The sequence below is a fragment of the Lygodium microphyllum genome, chromosome 10 (genome assembly GCF_053477565.2).
Source record: "Lygodium microphyllum isolate KBCC chromosome 10, Lygodium_microphyllum_v1.1.10, whole genome shotgun sequence".
Classification (NCBI taxonomy): domain Eukaryota; kingdom Viridiplantae; phylum Streptophyta; class Polypodiopsida; order Schizaeales; family Lygodiaceae; genus Lygodium; species Lygodium microphyllum.
In genome coordinates this window covers 100826708-100846310 of record NC_141144.1, presented here as the reverse complement: position 1 = coordinate 100846310, position 19603 = coordinate 100826708, and the positions used below count along the sequence as shown (strand labels likewise).

Here is a 19603-nt window from a genome sequence, read left to right as displayed (position 1 = left end):
TGGAGAATTCGGCAGGAAGTCGCCAATACTCAGCCAACTTGACTTTCAAGTCATTGTGATTAGTGATTTTGAAGAGTTGGAGCTCATGGTCAAGATTTATACGACGAGTCCTATCCCAAGCCACATAGTGGTCAGTCAGGTATGGCCATCATTCTGACGCCAAGTCGAAATATTGAAGCTGAGAATGAAACTCAAGCAATAAGCCTTGCATAAGCTTGACAATAGCAGAGGCATTCCTAGCCTTCCATGAGCAGACAATCTTCTATCGAACAAGTGCAGGATCAGGTTGGGGTTGCAACGCTTGCACAAGATCCCATAGGTTCTGGGATTCAAGGACATGTCTCATTAAGTTTAACCAAGTGATAAAGTTGGACTCGTTAAAACGAGTCTTATCATTAAAAGCATGCTTGGCAAAAGATGAGGTGGAACCATGAGGTGTCGAAAAAGTGGAATAAGATGGAGGTGGAGGGTAAGATGGTGGTGGTGAGTGTGTCTGATAGAAAGAATGAGGGGGAAAAGGTGGGTAGGCAGAAATAGGCTGGGAGTGTCCAATGAGTGCTAATTGATGCGGAGACATTGGAACATGAATGTTTTCATAAGGTGCCGATGGAGGTGGAGGCACTGGGACAGGAAAGCCTTGTCCAAAGCTTGGCTAGGGCACAGTAGAATGACCAAGAGATCCACTAGGTAATGCTATAGAGGCAAGGTGTGGTACCACCTAATCCACATTCGAGAGAGATTGGGGGGGATACCTAGGCTGCAATGATCCCGAAAGTGTGTGAGAAGAAGGTGGAACACCACCTGACTAAGGAAAGGATGAGGTTCTAAAGGTGGTGCCTATGATTCCATAACCCCCGGGTGCGGTGTGATGTGTAACATGAGGTGTTTGATAGGGGAATGTAAATGGTGTGAAGAGAAGTGGGAAAGTAGCGGAATAATGTGGTGGGATGGGTAGGTTTTGAATTTGTGGTGTAAAAGATATAGATGCATTTTGTTCATTTTTACCAATTAATGATTGAAAATGAAATGATGATGATGATGATGCACCATGCAATGTAGAAATAGGAACACCAAATTCATTCTAATTTTGAGAAGAAAATTAAAAAAAAGGGTAGAAGAAGAGGTACCTGGCTTATCTTATAATCCCCACGACGTGTGTTAATATACAAGCATTGGTCCTCAAGAGAATCTTTTCCGTAGTCAACAGATTGTACTCTATCTTCCTCATGATTTCTACCACTATATTGGAAAGCAGAAGAGGTAAAAGACGAATCTAAAGTACCTTGCACCGGAGTGGACGGAAGGAATGGAACATACTTTGGATCTCTTTCTCCAATAGGGGGGCCCATCCGTGAGGGAGGTCTCGACAGCCCTGCAATATCATCAAATTTATGTGCAACATCTGAAGAGAGAAATTTATGCACACCTTCATTGAGTAGCTTTTCTTGAAGGGCAAATCTTCGATCGAGCTCCTCAATCTTCTTTCGTCTAAAGTCCATGATCACATGATATTCTTTAGTGGAAAGCTTGTATAGCCTTTCTTCTGTGTTGTCAGAAGTGTCTTCCACCATGTCGGAACTTTGTGAAGCAAGGTATTCTACCCACTCTTGCTCGGTTCTTGACATAGGTTTTTTTGGAGACTGAATTGGTATTGATGTGTTCGAAGTCATTTGAACCTACTATTGTTCTTGCTTCTTGCGGAGAGCTTTCAGATCAAAGGCCTAGGTTTCTTAGAGAGTAACAGGCTCTAGTACCATGTAAAGAAATACTCTGACACAAAAACACAAATAACAATCGTACGACAAAGCACAAACTGATAAAAGAACTCAGTTAGGGTTAGGGTAACTCAGAGACAATGAACACAGAAAATAACTGAACTGATATAACTGCGAAATATACAATGCTCATGTAGCAAACACGCTATGCACTGAATGAATACTGAACCTCGAACTCCTATATCTCAAGGATCAGGGCAGGGGTAATGAGCTGGAGAGTGTGCTATACTCTGAACGGATCCCGAATCGCAGCAAGGCAACCTTCTGGATGTCGAACACCAGAGAACTTAATGGAAGGCAACATACGTATCTATAGAAAGTTTGGACCCTCCCAAGTGGGTTTGTGCTTATGGGACACATAAACTCCCTAGGATCGTGTTTCTTTTAAATAAACAAGGTTTCTTCATTAATTAAGTTTTGAGGCTATTTAAGTAAAGCTAATGCATTTTTAGCTGAACCTGCTACACCATGTGAAGCATCAATGAACGGAAGGTAATTAAGCTCTTGGAGCCTAGTGAGGACTTTTGAGCAAAGGAACTTACTAGAATCACGTTTTAAACATGAAAGCTTTCTTGCAACTCAAATTGCCAGGAAGAATTTGGATCATAGAATTCGGTAACTTGTTGGAGGACCACACTCATAGTTGGACTAGTAATTGTGACAACTCTATTAGAGTCCAACAATCACTAGCCTACCAATAAATAATCCAAAAAACCTAAGCAAAAACCTAATCATTCCATTCATTGGAGTTTCCTCTCTCTTCTTTTCTCTTGTCCATGTTTGCCGAGTTCACTCCGTGTTCCTCCCCACAAACCCTATTGTCTCGCTGGTACGTCATCTTTTGACATGGTATTAGAGTTGGATTTGCTCAAAAAACAGCAAAGATTCTCCACTCCAGTGAAGGCAAAGACCGGTGGCGGGTTTGGCATCCCCATCTCTTCTTCTTTTGCTGCATCATCTCGTTTTTGCAGGGTTTTAGGTGTTTTCAGCTTGCTGCCCACACCCCAAACGCGGAGGACATACTGGTCCAAGTTGGCCATTGCTGTCTATAGCAGTCTGGCACCTGTTTCCAGCCTACCACACAATGTTCGGAGCTGATTTCAGCATGCTGATTGCTGCTGCCGGTTTTTCCTGCGTTTTCCGTCTTTCTCTCTCCTGCAACCTACGTTTTTAGTCTTTCTCTCTCCTTATCAGAGAAGACAAAGACTGGTGGCGGATTTGGCACCAACATTTGATTTCTCTATCATTTCTGCTGCGCATTGGGAGATATCCTTCTTCTCCCTCCCACCCTCCCTTATCCAGTTTACCACACCAGTGACATGGCGTCTCTTCCGCCAGATTGCCCTTCTAGTGGGTGTTCCTACTACGGCACGAACGGTCATCTCACCGAAGACTATCAACATCGACCTTTGCTCCCCACCCCTACGAAGTATATGCATCTTCCACCATGCACTCCTTGTGCCACCTCTCCTTTTTGGGCCACAGAGATCGTTCTGCATCGGTTATTAGAGTATTATGCTCAAGGCAATAAGCCACACCTGACGCACACTAAGTCCGTTCGAGCACACGGCGGCTCTAAGACCTTACAAGGCAATAAGACCTCCTGGAGACCACCCCACAATGTAGAGGTTTCCCCCACCCACTTCCGGGTACAGTGGCTTGCATGGCCCACATCTCCACAGTCCACTCTCTTAAGAGCCCACGCTTGTTCCCCACCCTTGGCTCATCCTGAGCCTCCTTCTTCCCCACCCTCTTCCACTCAGGTTTGAGAGGCCACTTCTGGGTGCTTTCTGGCTTCTTCTTTCGAACCGGCGGCACAACCGGCGGCACTTCCTTCATCATCTGATGCTTCGTAGTCCGTGAGCCATGAGTGGTTGAATTCCCTTTCTCTCTCAGACTGGGATTCGGCGGGGGATTTTTTACTTGGCCCTCAGAAGGGGTTTCCGGTTCTTCTTCAGCTTCACAGGGGGCTTCTACTTCTACTCCTTCCAATTTAGAGAGGGACCCTATGTGCCATGAAGTTCTTCATACACCACCACCTTTCACTTTCAAGGAGTGGCTCTCCTTTGAGAAGTCATTTTCTCTACTTGTACCCACGATCTAGAGGATTTACCTAGATCGGGGCCCTTGGATCTTTAGCAGCGACTTAGCGGCTAGGCCTTCGTATTCCTTCTAGCATGGAGTCACGGAGCTAGTGGCTTCTCTCCCAAGGTTGACTTTCGGGTTCTATAGCTCATCCTGTCTCCTGATTATCTTCAAAGGTCTCCTTTTAGGTGGTATTCTCAAATTACACGGTGGATCTTCTTCATCCCTTGGTCAGCATGGAGTGACCTCCCGAGATCGAGTACGGGCATATCCTTACGGTTCTCGACACCACACAAAGTCCGACATTCCTTCTATACATTGCATGTTTTCATCATCTTTGTACTAGGGCGCTTGGGCAAGTGAACAATTTTCCCACGAGGGACACTATCCAAGTGGCACTTGCTGCATGAGCATTGCATCTCCACCTCACTCTTCTCTTGTTCCCCTTTTTGGGCCTGAGAGGGGGTGTTGAGAAACCTTTTACCCTTCACCTGCAGTTTGCGTTTTTGTGTTTCTGTGTTTTGTGTTTAGGGTTTGCGTTTAGGGTTTGCACCCCCAAAAAGGAGCGCCATCCTAGATTGACTATGCCTATTTATAGGCCACTCTCTCATTCATTCACCACGGCTGATACATTCAGTCCGTCACCTCTTCTCTCCAGCCTCTCCACTACCCTCACACCCCTTCAAGAGGATATTGCGGTTCTTGGTTCGTGGCTGTCTTCGTCATCTTCCTTGTGCTACGACACCCTTGTTCCCTTGTATCACATTCACTCCATGATTCAAAACTTCATCATTGCATTCATCAGAGTTTCTTCTCTCTTCTCTTCTCTTATCCATGTTTGCTGAGTTCACTCCGTGTTCCTCCCTGCAAACCCTACTGTCTCGCTGATACGTTATCTTTTGACACAATATTGCACATGACCACGCTTCATTATCTTAGCTAGCTGCAATTTTGCTAGGGTGGTTGGATTGCATCAAGCCTACTTGACTATGCTCATAGAACCAAAGAATCACACTCAAGGAAGAATATTAAGAAGCATTACATTGAGGACAATAAGCACAATATAGTGTATTGAAAATTGTTTGTTCATAACATAATATTGATAAGAAAAATACAAAGCTTGGTTGAGCATGAGTGTAGTTGGGAATCTCAAAGTATAACTCAATAGATTGATTAAGAGGAGCTAAAGCCTAGTTGTACAAGCAAGAAGGGAGAGGAAAGAACTACAAACACCAAATATCTCATAACAAAAATCATTCCAACAAGCACACAAGAAACAAACTATGATTGCTTCAAACAAAACTGAGGAAACATAGGAATCACACTTGTGGAACAATGATAAGGAAACAGGGAACTGCATTGTAACAAACATAGACAAAAGAGAGACTAACATTTTGTAAAACATTGGCAAAGGGAGATAAACCAAAGTAAGAATTTGTAGGAAAACAAACTGAGGGACCATACTTAAGCAATAGATCTCAGTAAATAAGGAGTCGCAAGGTTGAAACAAGGGAATGCCACACTCGAACAAAGGGAAGATGGAGACCATAGAACTTTAATGGGCCATAATAGCCATCAAGGGCAAGTAGGCCACACATGAATACCTATACAATACATTTAGATTGCACTCAATTTGAACAGAATGCAACACCATTGGAAGATCAAGACAATGATAAATCAACTCACCAACATTGACCTTGAATGCGATAAAGCTAGCATTGCACGAACGAGTCATAATTCTAATACATAATCCGCATCTAATAGTGCAACTACGAGTCTAAGGATTTGTATTCAAAAGATTGGGGCTATAGACCTAGACCCAGAAGATGATGAGATAATACCTCCGGCCTATCTTAGGGTCAAGCTTGCTGCAAAAAGAGACATGTTGTCGATGCTCTTATCGACGATGGAATGGACCTTAATATTTTGATTTACGAAGCATGGACAGAAATAGGCCAACCAGAGCTTACATTGACCAATACAATCCTCAACCCCTATGGAGGAAAACCATACTCTCTCCTAGGAAAGTGCAGAATCCTCACATTTGTTGAAATTGAAAGCCTCCCCATCTTATTCCATGTACTCCTGAATCGTGAAGACATAAGAAAGGAAATACTTCTGGGTAGAGCCTTCAAGGGAGAAATAAAATGCAAGGTTAATCATGTAATCCAACGGATACATTCGATGGTCCTGAATGTGAGGACAATTACAACTTTCAGCAAGGGTGATCTTATTAGTTCTCAAGGTAAATGTAAGAAGCAAAACTAGGGCCCAAAAAAGATATCAACTATAGTCAGAGAAACAACGAAATGCTTGAGGAGTTGCTTCAAGCACACAATGAAGAGGGAGAACTTGTCAGCACGATCATTCTTCAAATGCAAAATTTAGAGAGTGATAACGAGGTACAAGATGGACCTACAAAAAGCATAGAAGGTTGCAGAATAGAGTCAAACCTCATTGGTAAAGACATCGGTGGAGAGCTACTACACATTGATGGGTTTCACGATTCCTTCTACTTGCTTAAGGGTACTATGTGGGAAATTCTTGGTTGTGGTTTCCCAAACCACCTGCAAGCCCATCTCCATCACACCACCCACAAGTGATCCCTCAATGGGAGAAAAACAAATCTTAATATAAAACAAAGTTTAAAAAGGAACTATCAAAGAAGGCAATGCTAACTACGATCCCTAAGGACCAACCTTCCATAATTCACCAAGATAATGCCCGTAACTAAGCAAGAACTATTGCTAGCGCCCATAATTAATATATCCGATGAAGGGGAGATAGTTGAAGGCTCAACTCTTCAAAGCAAGAGGCAATTGAATTACTGCAACCTAGCAATATCGCTCAGTATGATCTAGAAAAGCTTCACAAGGAGACGAAAAGAAAAGAGATCCATGATGAGCAGTCCAACGATATAGATGCCAAACCAAGTGAAGGCACAGAATCTTTTAAGTCCACACCTTCATTATCCAAGAGAAAGAAACACAAGCTAAAGAAACAATACCAGCAGCAAGCAACCGTAGAAGCCACATATAAGAAATCCACAATGCCGAGTAAGAGGCCGATAAACCCTTCACATAAGCAATCCATAGATATGTCCATTCCCGCTTCTCCCCAAGGTGCTAAGCAAGTGAATGATTTTGACGGTTCTAGGGATGCCAAGCAACATATACTTCCAATTCTTGCAAATAAAACTCGATCCACAAATAATAAGAGTTTGATGTCTAATCAAGCATTGAAATTGAGCAATCACAACAATCAATTGTGACTAAACTTGTCACATTCGATGAGAAACAAGACATGGTAGTCGTAGAACCTCAAGATAGACATAACAACCTCGAAAGCACAAGCAATCCTTTGCTCCAATCTTGCTTCTCTCTCCTTGAATCTTTTGCCATATGAAAGCCCAAAGCAATTGTTAGAACCCTAGAAGAAATGGCAATGTTAGGTTGAAGTTGCTTGCATGGATCTACATCCATGCCAACGTGGGCATGTTGCCTAAAGAACATGAGGAATACCTAGAATATTTACTAACTTGGGGAGGAGCAAGAATATCTTGGCGAGCACTATGATAAGCTACTAGACAATCTTCTACTGCACATCTCAAATGAGGAAGCCAAGAGCACCACTTAAGAGTTACATTCAACAAAGAGCTTTGTCAGCATGACATGTTCAAGAGTGAAGAGTTCAAACAACAAGCTCAGGGACGAAGTCAATTTGAGAAATATTGGTTTAATAACCGAGCTTCAATGGGGTTGAACTCGGAGGCCAGCTAATGACTATCTCGAAGGAGCGACAAGCTATATAGTGGTCTCAAAAAGACCCAACCTATGTAGCCCCTACTTCCTTTCGTGTACTAGCTATTGTCCATAGTATGGCCTTAGCAAGACCTATCATAAAATATCCCCCGCTTGACAAAATTTTAATGGAAGAGGACTTGCATGTTGCTGGTAGACCAAGACAAGGAACAATGCTACTCGATGTTGCATAATACTTATCCATTCTGGTAAAGTTCCCACGACTCCTCGATGCTTGTGCTACACTAGAGTATAATTGTCAGTTTTGCAATTGGCTTCCAACATCTTGGAGTGACATGGATTTCTAGTTGTAAACATGTACATAACTTGGATCTGATCTCAATGATTGTATATAGGTCAAAGAAAGTTTTATAAAAAAACCCACATACCCTACAAGCAATGGCTGTCAAGTAGAGATAACCATAATCAAGGTCAACATAACTAAATTCAAGTAAGTGGTACTTTTTCTAATAGAGTCCTATCAATGGATTTTGAGCACATTAACTGTATGTACTCTCATATTTTTATCAAGTGAATGTAGGATAGTCTGGTGATTACGTGAGCGGATCTAATGTACGAAGCCACCAAGGACTACCGTCCCTTAGAAATATTACCAAAAGCACCATCGAGCAATGAAGGCCTATCTAGAACATATCACTAGAAGAGATTTCAAAGACCACATCTGCAAAGATCGTGCTTCATATAGAAGTTTGTCTCCATTGGCATTTTCTAAGCTGTTCTCTTTTTCTAAGAACAAAGCACAATACAATGAGAAGATGAGTGTCAATAAGTGATGGCAGTTCTATTATCAACCAGGTCTCAATCTCCAGGATACCCTAACTTAAGTCCCACGAACCGGTCCATTATTACTTCTTCGACATTGACCAGGTTATCCCTGTTAGAGATCAGATCACTGTGCAGTCGGACAGGCAGAGTGCAGTCGGACTGCACAGTCGGACTGCCACGTGGCAGTCCGACCTGTACAGTCAGTCGGCTGCATTTAATGCAGCCGACAGGGTATTTCTGGCGCCCTATTTTCTGGCAGATCTCGGCTATTTATACCCGTCACTTTCAGCAGTCTGGTACACACTTCTCTGACGCAGATTAAAGACCGGTGACGCGCAGATTCTGTCTCTGTTCACAGATTTCAGACAGCAGACAGTGCAGACTGCAGCGGACTTCGAGGTGGACAACAGGTTGCATCGTCGAGGTGGAGACACGCAGTCCAGCGCACTGCGCCCGTGTATATATCTGCATATCTTTGTATTCAGCATTCTTTATACAGTAGATCTTCATCGTCCACTGTCTCTTTCTCTCTCTTCTCTCTCTGCGTTCTCTCTCTCTCAGTCCTACGCTTCCGCACCGCTGCACTCTGACATGGTATCAGAGCAGTGTTTGAGGGCTGACTGAGCGCAGAATCAACCTGAAGAGGAGTTTCCATCGCAACACAAATTTGCGTTTTTTGCGTTTAAGGGCAGACAGGAGGGCTGCGCCTTGGAACAAGGCTGAAAGGAGTGTGGGCGCACAGGAAAGGAGTACAGGTGGTGGATTTGCTGCTGTTTACTGCTGTTTGACGCGGAGGAAGTTTGAGTATTCAGCCTACAAGTGCAGGTTTTGCTTTTTCATCGCCTCCGGCGGGTGAAGAAGGATCAGGATGCAGAAGAGCCTTAGCAGGCTGAGTTTTCCCAGTCAGAGGGGGCTGCTTTTGCGTTTGTGAAGGCATTGTAGGTGAAGATGTCTACAGAGATGGACTTGGAGTTCCAGGCGATTATGGACCGGAAGGTGCCTGTCTTACCGGCTCTTCCTACAGATCAGAAGCTCGACGGCGACAACTACCGCATTTGGCGCGTCATGATGTTGGCCATTCTTGAGTCCTATGATTTGGCGGAGTTGGTACAGGAGGAGATTGACCGGCCCTCGGTAAGAGATGAGTCCAAACTCTCTTCCGATGCTCGTGCGGAGTTGGCCAAGGCCCAGTCTCATTGGGACAAACAGAATGCGAGGATTCGATCCTTTCTCTTTCTATCATGCACTACAGCCGTGATCGCTCACATCGAGCACTTGACGGTGGCTCGGGAGATATGGCTGGAGCTTGATCAGATCTACAATCGGATGATCCTAATGAAGAGGGTTTCTTTGGAGGTACAGATGCGGACCTTGTCCGTAAATAAGTCTTCTTCGCTACGGGAGCACATTAACAAGCTAAGGCAGCTACAGATGCAGGTTCAGAATGCGGGAAAGCCGATTTCCTCCGAAGACATGGTGATCACACTATTGTCCCAGTTGCCGCCACGATTCGGTACATTTTACTCTGCCCTCATTGCTTCTGGGCGAGAGTCTACTCTTCGGTGGGAAGAGTTGGTTCCTATGGTCTTGGACCAAGAGGAACAGTTAAAGGGACAGAATGCTTCCAAGTCGGAGGCGCTGACAGGTCAAGCCTCTCAGAAGAAGGGAAAGGACCAAAAGAAGAAGAAGGGGGATAACAAGTCTAAGAAGGACAAGGAGAAGGACAAGGACAAAGACTCCACATGCCATATTTGTGGAAAGACTGGCCATTGGAAGAAGGATTGCCCTGACAAAGACACGAAGGACACCAAGAAGAAGGACACCAAGGATTCTGGAGCGGTGGCTGCACCCTCATCAGCTGCATTTCTTCATCTAGCTGTCATTGAGGACGCTTCACCGACTGCTTCTGATGCTGCAATGACGGCTCCCCAGGCTCGAGAGTGCATTGTTGATAGTGGTGCCTCACGGTTGCCCAGCTGCGACCCTCGCGTGGGCAGATTCTCATTGGAGATAGCTCTTCAGTTTCTGTTGCAGGTCGGGGTAAGATGCAGCTTATTCCGGATGGACGAGGTGGTACCCTTACCTCAGAGGTTTTGCATGTTCCAGGATTAGGGTACCATCTCCTTTCAGTTCATAAGATTTGCTCCCTTGGTCTTTTGGTGGAGTTTGACAGTACTACAGTGCGAGTCCTTGATCGTGGATCGAGGAAGGTTCTCTCATCCGGATATGAGGAGAACGGCATTTACAAACTGAAGTCTTCCACCGCCCTCTCTACTCTTCTTCTTACCTCTCAGTCACAGTCAGGGTTATGGCATGCTCGGTTTGGTCACCTGAACTATGACTATCTTCGGAAGGCGTCACATGGACAGCTTGTTCGAGGGTTGCCGGATATAGTGGTGAGCCAGCAGCCATGTGTCTCCTGCATACGGGGGAAGCAGCATAGGGATGCCATTCCCCACATAGCTTCGCGGCGGTCTACTTCACCGATGGAGCTAGTATCTACGGATCTATGTGGCCCTATGAGGAATGAGTCCCTGCGTGGGAGCTCGTACTTCATGCTGATCGTGGATGACTACAGCAGGATGACATGGGCCTACTTTTTGGCACTAAAGTCAGAAGCTTTCTCGCACTTCAAGGATTGGCTTCTCTTTGAGGAGAACCGATCAGGTCGGAAGTTGAAGACCTTGCGATCCGACAAGGGAGGTGAATTTGTGTCTAATGAGTTTGCTCGGTTTTGTGTAGATAGAGGAATTCACTAGGAGTTTGCCAATACCAATACTCCTCAAGAAAATTGTATTCTTGAACGGAAGAACCGCAGTGTGATCGAGATGGCGCGCACCATGATGGAGCACCGTCAGACCCCTCAGGTTCTGTGGGCCGAGGCTGTGGCTACTGCAGTCCACATCCTTAATCGATCCCCTACTTCGGCCGTGGAAGGGATGACTCCATTTGAGGCTTATTTTGGGACAAAGCCAGATGTTTCTTACTTTCGAGTCTTTGGGTGTGATGCCTATGTTCACATTCCCAAGGCTCACCGTGATAAATTTGAAGTAGCTTCCCGAAAATAGGTATTTGTTGGCTATAGCTCCCAGTCCCAAGGCTACCGACTGTATGATCCCGTCAAGCGGGATGTGTACACTAGCCGTGATGTACGGTTTGTGGAGGTTTCAGGGATCGAGGGGGTTCCTGAGGAGTGGGGACCGCAGGATGGTCCGCGGCGGTCACGGAGGCACCAGGCACATTCTACGGAGCTTGTTTGCTCCAACTATTGTTTGATGTCCCGTGTTATGCAGGATCGAGAGCCCACCTCCGTGAAGGAGGCTTTACAGTCCGCACCATGGAAGAAAGCTATGGAAGCTAAGTTGGAGGCTATTGAGAGGAATTGCACTTGGTCACTCGTGCCCCGCCCCCCGAAGAAGAAGGTGATTGGAGTCAAGTGGATCTTCAAGATCAAATACCTCAGTGATGGTACCTTGGATAAGCACAAGGCTCGCCTTGTTGCTAAAGGTTTTGCACAGCGCCCAGGGATTGACTGTCATGACACTTTTGCCCCCACAGCTCGTATGGCGACCATTAGAGCTGTTCTTGCTTTGGCTGGCCATAGGAGATGGCATGTTTATCAGTTGGATGTGAAGTCGGCCTTCTTGAATGGTGATTTGAAGGAGGAGATCTATGTTGAGCAGCCTCCTGGCTTTGGTTCTTCAGATGGGAAAGTCTATAGGTTGAAGAAGGCCTTGTATGGCCTCAAGCAAGCTCCGCGTGCATGGAACGAGAAGATTGATTCGTTCCTCCAGTCTCAGTTGGGATATCGGCGGTCCAAGGCCGATCCGCAGCTGTATGTTCACACTTCCGAGGATGGTTGTGTGCTGTTTGTATTATATGTTGATGATTTGATTGTCACAGGTGATGCTGCACAGCAGGTCCAAGAGACAAAGTTAGCTTTACATCGGACGTTCGAGATGACGGATTTGGGTCTACTTCATTTCTTTTTGGGCCATGAGATTTATCAGTCTCAGAGGGGGATCTTTATCTCTCAACAGAGATATGTACAGGAGCTCTTGGTGTCTTTTGAGATAGAGGATTGTCGGGCCCTCTCTACTCCTATGGATCCGAACTGGAAGGCCACTTCCCATTCAGCTTCTTGTTTGGTGGATGCGTCCCGCTATCGACAGTTGATTGGGTCTTTGATTTGGCTTCTCAACACCAGGGTTGATCTATGTTTTGCTGTTGGGCTCTTGGCAGGGTTCATGAGTGAACCTAAGACGGTGCATTGGCAGGCTGCTCAGAGGATACTTCGGTATCTAAGGGGGACGTCTGATTTAGGGATTCATTACCCTGCAGGGACAGATGGGTCCGATCTTGTACTTGCAGGTTGGAGCGAGTGGACTGGGCCGGTGATGTGGACCACAGGCGGTCTACTACAGGTTACTGTTTTACTTTGGGTGCAAGTGTTATTTCATGGAGTAGCAAGAAGCAGCCCACGGTAGCCCTTTCGTCTACTGAGGCGGAGTATCGGGCCGCGTCTTCCACCACATGCGAGGTTGTGTGGCTTCGGAGATTATTGAAGGAGCTTGGGTGCCCCCAGACTCGTCCTACATTGCTGCGATGTGACAATGAGAGTTGCATTGCCTTGGCACGGAACCCCGTTTTTCATGTCCGGACGAAGCACATCGAGATCCAGTACCACTTCATCCGAGAAAAGCTTCTGGATGAGACCATCACTGTGGAGTATTGCAAGACGGAGGACAATCTTGCGGATTTGTTTACGAAGGCGCTTCCTCAGGCTCTACTTCGGAGACATTCCAGATCCCTCAGGCTTCTGCCTTGCCTAGGCTCTGAGAGGGGATGTTAGAGATGAGATCATTGTGCAGTCGGACAGGCAGAGTGCAGTCAGACTGCACAGTCGGACTGAAACGTGGCAGTCCGACCTGTACAGTCAGTCGGCTGCATTTAATGCAGCCGACAGGGTATTTCTGGCGCCCTATTTTCTAGCAGATCTCGGCTATTTATACCCGACACTTTCAGCAGTCTGGTACACACTTCTCTGATGCAGTTTGAAAAAGAAACCTCCGTCTCATCACACATTAATTTTTGTGAATCCCATGGATCTCATAGTCGAAACTAGCAATAAGTCAATCGGGTATCGCTCAATGCTGCAGGCCTACTCAGCATTGTCGCCTTTATTCATTGAAAAAGAAACCTCCGTCTCATCATACTTATTTTTTTGAATCCCATGGATCTCATAGTATTTCGATGTTCTTCTCCTAATGCCATGTTGACTACTTTATTCCTTAGCACACTTTCCATCACCTATCCATCAACTGGTGCCTACTTCATCGATCGATTGACAAACAAAAGCTATCATGTTGTCTTCTAACTATGTAATAGCCTATGTAAACATGTGCACTCACATAATAACCGCACCATAACCTTTACACGGATTAGGTCCTAAAGCATGGGACAACACTGGCTTTCTTGTCTCGAGTTCAGCCTATCTCCCAATCCATGCATACGTCCTATTCATGCAATCAAACTAGCACTCCCCTAGGGAGAGAGCACGAGAGGTTTGCCCTTTCAGGTACAAGCGAATGTAGCAGCTTGCAACTTCTAGCTCGAGCCAACATCCTTTGTGGTACCCAACTTCAATCAATCCAATTGATTTGAAACAACCTCCCACAAGGAGATCCTAATTCCATGAGCTACATTCAATCCACATTACCACTTTTTGATTGGTATCCAAAGCACAAAACAACTCCAATTCCCACAATGATCTTCCAACAACTTCAATATTCAAATCAAGCTCCCATGACAACTACCACTCTCCTTGCAATGATTCTACAACTATCCCAACATTATTCATCTTTGGTGTAAGCTAAAGCATGCTACCTTTGACAGAGAATGCCATGGGACTAGTACTCATTTAGGAGGGGATAATGTTAACTATAGGATGAAAGGCAGCAAGATAGCAAAGCAAATTAGCAAAGATGCACAAAGGCAGAAAAAGTAAAGAAAAATGCAAATCAAGCGAAGAGAGCAAGGCATATAAGTTTCGGTTAGAGCCCAGCAATCATACATTAATTGTGAAATAATTTGAAAAGTTGAGTGTAGCACCCATGCAAGTAATATTTTGCACTGGGTCGAAAGACCCGTAGCTTTGGCAGAGGTGCAAACACAAACTTTCATTCGATTTTATGACGGTCAGTGTAATCTAATATGCGTGCATGAACCGGGAAAGACCAGTCAAGAGCCAAATAGGAGAGAGGGAGAGATGGACGCCCAACTGAAGTGGAAGCTGAAATTCCAAACCCCATGTATAAAAACTGGAAACTGAATGGATAAGCTCATTCTTGTGGTGTGCAAACTTGAGAGCATGCTTCTTCTTCGTACTTCTATTCTATCTACTTGTGCTCTATCTTGAGATTGAGGGAGAGTGAGTGTGAGAATGAGGGGCTAACTTGCATGTGTGTGTGAGAATGAGTGTGTGATCTATGTAGCATAGTAGGCTGACTTGCACTGGGAATAGATCCACTTGACTTTGTACATAACGTTATATGGAAAGCATGAACATTCAACCCAGAAGAAAAACTTAAATAGAAAAATGAACATAGCGTTATATGTGAGCTAATGCCTACAAAGTCTATAGGGGGCCATTCTATTTTATCACATTCATTGTCAATGCAACTAGAAATCGGATTTTGTCTTGTTTTCATAAATTTTTGGCACTCGCAAAAATTTTAGTCTCTTGCATTATATATATGGAAGCCGTACATGTTCAGCCCATGAGAAAAACTTAAGCACAAAGAGTGAGCTGCTTGACTTAGTGCATAATGATATACGTAAGCCTATGCCTACAAAATCTATAGGTTTGTTTTCATGAAGTTCTTGCATTGGCAGAAAAACAATCTAGCAAGAGACTTAAGTGACTCAGAACTTACAATGGTGGAGAATATGTCTCTTATGAGTTCGAAAACTTATGTGAAGCACATGGGATAAAAAGGAAAGTCACTACATTTGGTAATCTTGTCCAAATTGGTGTTACAAAGCATGTGAATAGGTCGATAAACATAAGGTTATTGAATGTGCTATCTAATGTTGGTTTTACTCAAGGATTTCGGATTGAGGCTATGGCGATTGCTATACATTTGATTAACAAGTTGCCTAATACTACTTTGAATGGTGGCATTCTTGAAGAAGCATCGTCAGGCAAGTAACCCTCTTACGATAACTTAAGAGTATTTTGGCTGTGACGATTATGTGCATGTACAAATGGAAACATGTAGTAAGTTAGAGCCAAAATTCACTAAATGTATCTTTTTGGGCTACAGACAGAGTGGTCAGATGGGTTACTAGGTTGAGAGACCAATGATACCTCAAGAAATAAAGTGTGGAGGCTCGAATTCCCGATGCAAGTTAGCCTACTATGCTACATAGATCTACTCGTATTCCTCTTCCCCCTGACAGATTTCAGTGTGGGGTTGACTATGTGATGTTTGACTATGTGTGGAGCAAGCCATGCCATACATGTATCTACTGGTTTTCTGGATCCTATTATTGGAGGCTTCTATTGCCTGCATGCCCACATACATGCGTGCATGCACATACATGCATGCATGCACATACACACAGAAAAAACCCAGCTGCTTTCCTTTTCCATACATTTCTCCTTTTCCTCCCTTTTCATGCGACCTGTCTGTCCCTCTTTCTCTTTTCCAATTTGTTATGAGCTAGCCATATATGGCGATTCCAGCTTATTACAGATATTGGAATTTTGTTCTAGAATCCTCTAGTTGATGTTAAATGAAGATACATGTCTAAAGATAGTTAGACATGATCAGAGAAAAACAGGTCAGGATTTAAGATACAATATAAACTGACATCAGAATGTCGCTCGGACTTTTCTTCAGATGTCAACTGTCAGTCTTTTTGTCCTTGCTATGATCCTTGTGAATTCAAAACTCATAGTATGTTTTTGAGTTGATGCAATAGAACCATAACATAATATATGAAACAAACACGTTGGTGTGCAGACAACTAATGTGAAATTTTTACTGCAGAGAAAAGAGATCATTTTCCAGGAGAAAGCTGCAACATCAGTAGCCTGGAACACTCAAATGGAAGAGACGCTTTGCTATGCTGGAAATGGCATTATAAAAATAAAAACTGCAGACTTCCCTATACACAGCCAGAAAATGATGGGATATGTTGTTGGATTTCAAGGATCCAAAGTGTTTTGCCTGCATCAGTGTTCTATCCAGGTATATCTTTTGTGCTTGTACTTACAACAAAACTTTGCTTAGAGCCAGACAAAAACTTTACAATTTTTCTTCTCATCTTTTCTGATTATTTATTTAAAATATCTAGACATTAGACATACCACTTTCCTGGAGTATGAAGCACTATATGGACAGAGGAGAGTATGATAACGCTTATAGAGTAGCCTGCTTGGGTGTCACAGAAGCAGACTGGAAATGTCTTGGGTTACAGTCCATTAAAGCACAATCTTATAATATTGCCCATGCATGCTTTTCACGGCTTCAAGATGTCTGCTTTCTGGAGCTGCTCAACCAAGTGGAAAAGGGTTATATATGTGGCGAGGACAAGCAACAGCTTTTAGCCACAATTTATGCATATCAGGTGTCCTGCATCTCACTGTGATATTATCATGACAAAATGTATACTCACACTTAGTTGAACTGCAACTGATGTCATAAGCTATGAATCCCAGGGCAGGTTTGAAGAAGCAGCTCAACTTTATTGTGAAGCTGGCCAGGTTCAGAAGGCCTTGGAGATGTTCGCAGATCTGCATATGTTTGATGAAGCAAAATCCTTGGCAGAGAAAACACATGACAGAGATGACGGGTCTCAAGCAAATGTAGAAGAAATCATTCAAAAACAGGCAGAATGGACTGAGGAGAAAAATGACCATGCGACTGCTGCAGACATGTACCTAATTGCAAATCAACCGGAAAAAGCTTTTGCACTGGTTGCTGAGCATGGACCACCATCCAAACTCATTGAGGTAAAAAACTTGAATGATGTCTGTGATTTTTTTGGGAAAAACCATCAGATGATTGTCAAATTCTTTTCCTTGTCAACACATGGGAATAGCATTCGGCTTCCATCAAGCGTTGTTGCTTTGTTCAGTTGTTCCTATTGCTCCACTCTTTGTATGTTGATTTCGAATGCTCACATACTGCAAATTTCTGAAAACATGTGCATACATTTCATCATCTCTTGTGTGCACCACCTCAAAGATTTCTTTTTTGTTCAGAGAAAAGAAATTTTCTATTTCATGTCACCTTGAAGCAAATGCCCCTGACGTAAAAGTAAAAAGTTCTAAGAAGGCCCTGTACAGAGCAATTGAGTACATCATAAGGACAATAGTCATGTAAACAGTTAAGCTGGTGTGTTACAGTGGCAGACCGTATGCGGGGCTAGGTGAAAGGTCCCAAAATCCCAAGGTTGACAGAGTGCAGCGAATGCAGAAGCGTATAATCAAACTAAAAGAAAATGAACACGGAGAGAAAGATACAATAAAACACAGAACATGAAGGAAGGAGATGTGTACAATAGGCTGTCGAGTGGAAATGACCGAGGGAAAGATACAATAGAACACAGAACATGAAGGAAGGAGATGTGTACAATAGGCTGTCGAGTGGAAATGACCGAGGGAAGCCAGCCAATATATAGTTAGAAAAAAAAAGGCAGGTCAGCCAGCCATAATTGGCCGACTGCAGCAAATAATTATAAAAAAGATAAAAAAATTGCCACGAAAATGCTGCCAGCATGCCAGGTGGCACTGTCCAGCTGCCCCGAATTTCTGGAAATGGATTGGTGACTGCATGGAACTGTCCAACCTAATCTAGGAAATGTGTAAACCTTCCCAAGAGTATTAATTGTACAATTGTACATTGTGTGTGCCCATCCAAGGGATGATTGAATCTCTAACAACCCCCCTCAAATCTTGGACTCGGTATAAGGCTTAGGGATCTAGAGTGTTGTTGAAAAATGGCCTAAGGACGAGCCTTCATAAACAAATGTGCCAATTTATCCTCCCTCTTGCAATACACCACATCAATAGTCTCATCCATGATCTTCTCCCGAATGAAATGGTACTGTATCTCCAAATGTGCTTTGACCTAGCATGGATCACGGGATTTTATGCCAAAGCAATGCAACTCTCATTGTTGCAATGAAGTGTGGTAGGTCCCGTCTGAGAATAGCCAAGCTCTCCTAACAACCTTTGAAGCCATACCGTTTCACATGGGTTAGAAGACTATCCTGTCCATGCCTCCATCTTGGGAGTGTTCTGTCCTTTGAGTTGTTTCTTTTGATCCAAGACCATTGGAATCAACTTCTCCCACCTAAGGATGTCGGTCCACCCGAAGCAATCAACGTAGAATATAATGCACTAAATTGGGGCAGTAATTATAAGAGCAGAGTTATCACTAGACTTTGAGGAATTCAACTTTCTTTATTTTTGGTCCTGCATCTGCAATTTGCTGAAGCTTATTAACATGCTCCCACATGGGAGCCGACATGGACAGGTTCAACATTTGCATCTATACCTCCCAACACACCCGCTTCATCACAGTCATCTGATTGTACAACTCATCCAATTCCAACCATATCTCGTGAGCAATGGTCCAATGCTCGATGTGGGCTATCACAATCAGAGTGCAGGAGAGAAATAGAAATGGTTAGATGTAGGTATTTAGTTTGTCCCAATGTGCTTGTACCTTCGCCAACTTAGCTTTCTCATGAGCAGAAAGCTTGGACACATCATGGGCGGTAGGACAATCTATGGCCTTGGTCACGAGCTCCACCAAATCATAGGACTCCAAGATGGCAAGCATCATTACCTGCGAGATGTAGTAATTATCCCCGTTGAGCTTGTGATCTTGAGAAAGAGCCAGAAATACAAGGACTTTATGGTCTATAAGAGTCCAAAACTCCACATCAAGCTTGGAAGACATTGTCACTTGAATAACCTGCAAACTAGGGCAGCCCCCTTTGACTCTGAAAACACAGCTTACTAGGACTTCCTCCGCTCATTCCAAATGTGTTTCAATCACTGAAGGCAACGATCTGCACCAAAAGGCTGAAACCCGGCCTTTTTCCCTTCATGAACAGCCAAAACCTGCATAAAAATCCGCA

General features: G+C 44.0%; 1 protein-coding gene across 8 annotated transcripts in view; it reads left to right on the top strand.

Annotated features, from left to right (window-relative positions):
• The window catches only part of LOC148030353 (uncharacterized), a 347980-nt gene that overhangs the window by 204646 nt on the left and 123731 nt on the right, over positions 1-19603 (top strand). For all 8 annotated transcript variants that reach the window (XR_015692181.1, XR_015692182.1, XM_087686669.1 and 5 more), the window contains 3 exons: positions 16501-16701; positions 16808-17080; positions 17172-17465. Coding sequence is in view for 6 of the 8 variants with exons in the window: in XM_087686669.1 (XP_087542795.1) it covers positions 16501-16701; positions 16808-17080; positions 17172-17465 (768 nt within the window). In the remaining 2 variants the exon portion in view is untranslated. The remainder of the gene's footprint in view (positions 1-16500; positions 16702-16807; positions 17081-17171; positions 17466-19603) is intronic.